The sequence below is a fragment of the Galeopterus variegatus genome, unplaced genomic scaffold (assembly GCF_000696425.1).
Source record: "Galeopterus variegatus unplaced genomic scaffold, G_variegatus-3.0.2 Scaffold486, whole genome shotgun sequence".
In the NCBI taxonomy this organism is placed as follows: domain Eukaryota; kingdom Metazoa; phylum Chordata; class Mammalia; order Dermoptera; family Cynocephalidae; genus Galeopterus; species Galeopterus variegatus.
This window is the reverse complement of record NW_007726597.1, coordinates 175,111-181,110: the sequence shown is the minus strand read 5'-3', so window position 1 is coordinate 181,110 and position 6,000 is coordinate 175,111. Positions and strand designations below refer to the sequence as shown.

Here is a 6,000-nt window from a genome sequence, read left to right as displayed (position 1 = left end):
CCGGGCCCTCCGGCCCCACCCGGTCCCGGCGCCTCCTCCGGGAACGGGCTGGCGCAGGCCAGCGCCAGCAGCAACAGCATCTTAGCGGGGCCCCGAGGGCCGCGAGGGCCACTGGCGCCGCGCATCGCCTGCAGGCCCCGCCGGGCGGCCTCTGAGCGCCCGGGCCAGGGAGAGACAGGAGAGGACAGGGGGAGGCACAGACAGCACAGATTGACACAGACGGGAAGACGCAGAGACAGGGAGACAGGATGTAGAGAGATACACAGAAGGGGAGATACAGGGAGATAGAGACGGAGAGACAAGATGGAGAGGGGAAGATTGAGGTGATGGAGACGGAGGGAGAGACACAGTGGAGGGAGGTAGAAAGTGGAGATGGCAAAGAGACACCAAATACAGAGGGAGAGGTGTGGGGAGCGAAATAGGGAGGGAGACACAGAGATAAGGAGACACAGGGACAGGGAGAAGTGGAGTATGGAGTGGGGGAGACATAAACACAAGAGGGGGGTAGGTAATGGGGTCAGGGGAAGATACAGAGGAAGGGAGAGAAAAAGAGGAAAAAAGACAAGTTAGGGGTGGGGATGATGATAAGGCAGATGAGAAAAAGAGATCCACAGAGATGGGATCCAAATAGGAGCAGAGAGAGACCCAGGGAGATAGGAAGGGAGATAAAAACAGCAGCAGAGAGATGGTCAGGGAGAGAGAGGCAGGAATGAGAGAGATGGAGGGAGAAAACAGACAGGGATGGAAAGGCTCGGAGTGACAGAGACAGGGAGAAGAGAACATGAAGTGACAGAAATAAGAAGTGAGAGAGATCCAGGGAGAGAATGATAGAGAGATAGGGAGAGATGCAGAGATAGACACAGGAAGGCAGGAGAGATAAGAGAGACAAGAAAGTTGGACAGAGAAGAAGATGGAAAGAAAGTGAAGAAGACAGAGACAGACCCCGCAGCCACCAAGAGACAAGCACACATGAGAGATGGGGAAACAGAATTGAGATTGAGGGAGGCAGTTAGAACAGAGAAACACAGGCGGACAGAAATAGCGAGGCAAGGCAAAGACCGAGACCCCCACCAGGGAGGTGCCCAGCACAGACATGAAAGGAAGGCCAGGGAGGAGAGTGGCAGGAGGGAGCAAAATAAAAGGAAGAAAAAGTGAGGGGGAAAAAAAATGAGAGCGGGAAAAGGGGTCAGGTGTGTGGGGGGAGGGAAAGAGAGACAAGGAGAAATTAGTGGGCATCCCAAGGAGCAAAAATGCCCCCACAACCTTATGCCTCACCCCAACCCCAACCCCAACCCATTTTTGTCCCCTTACTCCTGTCCCCCCATTCTCAATGAAAGCGAGAGAGTCATGGCCCAGGCTGGAATGTGAGATTGACAGGCACAGCTGTGGATAGCTGGTGTGTGTGTGTGGGGGGTCCTCGCTCCCAGCCCAGAGCAATTTAATAAATTAGAGGAAATACAGCGTCTCTTCCTATGCCCCCTGCTGAATACTGGCTGCTTAGGGTGGTTGGGCTGGGATCCCACACTCCGGGGTCCTGGGTCTGAGGGAGGAGGGCACTGGGGGCTCGGATTCCTGGCTCCAAGAGAGAGACTGGAGCCTGCATCAGGGGCTTCCTGAAGGGGTGAGGGTCCAGACAGAGAAGGGTTCTCTCTTGGCTGTCAACCAGTCTCTTGTCCAGTTGCCATGGTAGCGCAGGCTTCTTCCACCTCACAGACAGCCAGGGTGGGAGAAAGGCCCATATCCCCTCCTCTGCCTAGAGGCCTCGGCCCCTCCCATTTCTTCACCACCCCAACTTCTCAGGGATCCTGGGCCACTGTCTCCCCAGGGAAGGGGTGGGAGCTCCTAGCATGCCAGTCCCTCCTAAATTCTGGCTCCTCCTCGCCCCTCCTCTCCATTGCCCTTCCCCAAGCAGCTGGCTCAATCAGCACTCAGAATAGACCCCCTCCACCCCAAAATAACCCACAGCTGTGGCCTGGCCCCCGCGGGGTTAACGCTCACTCTTCCCTCCCTTCCTGGTGGATGCTCACCCCTCAACCCCACCTCCGCCTCTGCCCTTGGGAACCCCAGGGTTCTGCTCCCTGCCCAGGCCCAGGAGGGCAGCTGCCAGACCCACCCACCTCGGGATGCTAGATGCCCAGTCCTTTCCCATAAGGGATTCAGGAGGGCAGTCTCCCACTCCTCCAGGGACTGAGAAGTGGCATCCCCAGTCCTCCAATCCCCAGAACCCACACCCTCAGGGATCACAGAGTCCAGGTCCCCAATTTCTGCCTCCTCATGAGTCTCACTTCCCACTTCTATCCACACAGGGGCTAAAGAGTCCAGATCCCCATCCTCTGCCCTGTCAGGGACTCAGGAGACTGAGCCCCTGGCCCCCTCCTCCCTCAGACATAGCTTCTCCCATAAAGACTCATGAGTTCTGGCTATCAGCCCCCCCACCCCCGAGTGTTCAGCTTTGCTCTCTTTGAGGAACTAGGGGTCCCATTCCCCTCCTGTCCCAAGACTCAGAAATCTGGGTGCCCAGCCTCCTCTGCCTGCAGGAACCAAGAGTCCAGGTCCCCAGCTCCCCTCTTCCCTCAAGACCCAGGAGCCTGAGTTCCCAGCCCTTTCTTCCTTTAAGGAGACCCTTTTTGTCTCAAATCCCATCAATCCCAACAACCTGGGTGCTCCCCCAGCTCCAGCCTCCCCAGTCACCCCACTCAAATCCTGTACACAGCACAGTCTGTCCCCGAATTGAGGAGGAGGAGGGTGCCAGAGATTTCCTGGGGTGTCCCTGTCTCTGTTGCTCCCCCCCCACATCCATCACAGAAGAGAGGAGAGTCCACTTTGATCAACAACTCCCCCCCCCCCCCGTCCTGCTGCAAAGGCATCCCATTTCCCCCTACCAACACACACACAACACCCGTCTCTCCCCACCCTAATCTTAGTGCTTGGAAGAGGCTGGAAGGGTATTCCAGAACCTTGAGGAAGGGGTGGTAGCTTGGGGCAAAGGGTGCTGGGGGCTTGGATGCCCTCAAGGTCCTTGGCAGAGGTATTAATAGCAGACTCATAGCTCTGAGATGGGAGGGGTAATTGAGAGGAGAGAGGGAGAGGGACGGCCAGTGATGGGAGACTGATGCGGGGGGATGGGGGTGCAGAGAGAAGATGAGATGGAGAGATGGAGGGACAGAGAGATATGGGGTGTCAGGTATGTGGGGCTGGGGAGAGCAAGCAAAGTGTCAGAGAAATGCGGGGCTTAGGAAGTCTGAGGTGTAGAGACCCAGGAAAAGGGTCTCAGAGAGGGAGAAAAAGAGGGGGTGAAGGAGAATCCCCGAGGGACAAGGGAGCTGTGGGGGTTAAGACTCTTGCCCACCATTCAACCCCCCTTCCTCCACAGGCCCGTGGCCAACTTTCGCTGTCCTAGATTTGGGGGTCCACATTCCCACTCCCACCCCTTCATCCCCTGTGCCGGCCTTACCTTTTCATGACCCTGTTCTGTGGGGGAGATTGTAGGGGGGCCAGGACCGGAACCCAGCGTCCAGCGACCCGAAGATTCTGCGGAGGGCTTAGGAAGCCAATGGGGGGGCCAGGCCCTGGGGCGGCGGCAGCGGCGGTGGCAGCAGTGGCGGTGGTGGTAGGGACCTCCTGCCTGTCCCTGGCTCCGTCTCTCCCTCCTCTTCCTTGGTCCTGTCCTGCCCTGTCTGTCCCCCAAGGTTGCAGCCACCCGGACTAGGCGAGGACGCGGCTACACATGTTGCGCTGGAAGTTGGGCCCCGGACATTGCGGAGGCTGTCAGGGTGTCCTCTTGCCGCCCCGACCCCGTGGGGATCCCCCCTCCGCCCACCCAGGGTGCCCCCTTCTGCTATTTCAGCCCCAGCTCCTCCTTCCCTTCCATGTGTCCGGTCCCGCCTCTCCCTCGGTCGTTCTCACCCCCCTCCTTTTGTGCCCTTAGCCTCCCCCCCACCCCACACCCCCAGCATCTGTGTCTGTCTGTCTGTCTGGGTCACCTCTGAAGCCGGTGGGTGATGCGTGTTTGTGTGAGGAGCGGGAGATTGTCTGTCTGGGAAACTGCTTGCCCCTTCCTCGCTTGGCCACCTCCAGACCCCCCTCGGCGCCCCCACTCTCAGGCAGCAGCACGCGCGCGCACACACACACACACACACACACACACACGCACACACGCACAACCTCACTTCCCTGGGATTCCCCCTCCACACCCCCGGAGCTTGAGGAGGGAGACACACACACACACACACACACACACACACACACACACGGGGGGGGTCCAATGGGGGCTGGGCTGCCACTGCCGTCCGGGGCTGTTCGGACAGACAGGAGGACATAGGCAGCTGGGGACGCCCAGAAGCCCGGCCGGACGCAGGCAGGAGGCACAGAACCCAGGTACACACCATCCATCCGGATTTGGGGGGTTCTGGGGGAAGGACTGGCGGCCCACGACACCCAGGCAGGCGGCTCAGGGTCGGTACAGACAGACAGACCCCTCCTTCCCTCGGCCGCTGCAGCCCTTACACAGACACACCCCCCCTCTCCACCAGCCAGCCCCAGACACCCGGACACACACATTCTCACCGGGCAGATGGCAGACGCACCAGAGACCCTGGGGGCTGGGCGGACCCACCCAGGCCAGTACTCCCCCCCACTGCCCCTCGTCCCCCCCAGCTGGGCACCGGTGGCCGAGGAAGGCTGCCAGTGGAGGGTGGAGGCGGCAGCCGCGGCTTGGAGAAGCTGGAGCGGGAGGGACTGGCACACTCGCTCTGTTCTAACACACACACTCGGGATGCGATTAACATTCAGTCCCCGTCCGCCCTTGCCGGAAGACCCATAGCCCCCCCTCCTGGCCTCTCTGGAGACCCCTCCTCTTGTCAGTGCTGGGGGAGGGGGCCGACTCCCATCCCCAGCTCCCAGCCTCTGCCTTCCTCCTGGGACAAGAGAGTGGGGGGCTGCAAATAAAAAGGGAGGAAGAACAGGGGGACGGTCAGGGACTAAGAACTTGGTATGGAGACACCAGCTTTGGACCTAGACTCTAGGACCAAGGTTACTGCCCTCTGCCCCCTCCCCACTTTGAGGCTTGGGAAGCAGGAGAGTTTTTCCTGTCTTCAGTGTCCTCCATGCTAAGACCCATCATTTGGCTTCTATTGCCCCAGAAGGCCAGGCCTGCAAATTAGGTCCCCATCATGGAGTCAGGAGTCCAGGCCCCCAGCTCCTCCTCCCTCAGACCCAGGAGTCCAGGTCTTCAGCCCCTCCCCCCTCAAACTCAGAAGTCCAGATCCTCATCCCTTCTTCCCTCAGAACCAGGGGTCCAGGCCTCCAGCCCCTCCTCCCTCAGACTCAGGAGTCCAGACCTCAGATCCTCCTCTCTCAGACCCAGGAGTCCAAGAATCCCTCCTCCAGTAGGACCCAGGAATCTGGAACCCTTCCTCCAAGCCTGAGTCCCTTTTAGGGACTCTCTCTCCCAGCACAAATCACTCTTGGGGACCAAGGATTCATAGACGGTACCCTCAGGCATCCCGTTGATCCATCCTTCTGAGGAAGCCAGTACCTCTGTAACCCTTTTTAATTGAGAGACTCTTGCCCCCATCACCCATGGATGCTCAAATATCCAGAAGGAAAGCAGCATCTGCCGGCTCATAGGTGTACAGTAGTCCAGAATATGGCCTCGCCCCTCGAGGGTCCCAAAAGGCCAGCTGCCCATCCTTTCAGTTTTGCTAGAGAGGTCAGGCCAGAACTTCTATAAAGTCACCCATGCAGCTCTGAGGTGGAGTGTGGTACAGGACACTTGGGCCCTTGAAGGCGGAGGCTGGGCGTGTGTTGGGGGGGCATAGGGAGGGGGAGGGAAGGATTCTGGAACAGGAGCTGGAGCTGGGGCCCTGGAATTCTGAGGTAGTTTGTGTCCATGTTTTGCCCCTGATCCTACTAGGTGGGACTCCTTCATCCTCAAGGTCTGAGAGGACAAGGATGAAGGTGCACGTTCCTGAAAAAGAAAATCGTTGGGACCTGAGTTTG

General features: G+C 59.0%; 1 protein-coding gene across 1 annotated transcript in view; it reads right to left on the bottom strand.

Annotated features, from left to right (window-relative positions):
* Positions 1–125, bottom strand: part of GRIN2D (glutamate receptor, ionotropic, N-methyl D-aspartate 2D) — a 41,177-nt gene extending 41,052 nt beyond the window's left edge. The window contains exon 1 of the mRNA XM_008569329.1: positions 6–125. Coding sequence (XP_008567551.1) covers positions 6–125 — 120 coding nt within the window. The remainder of the gene's footprint in view (positions 1–5) is intronic.
* Positions 126–6,000: the final 5,875 nt, after the last annotated feature.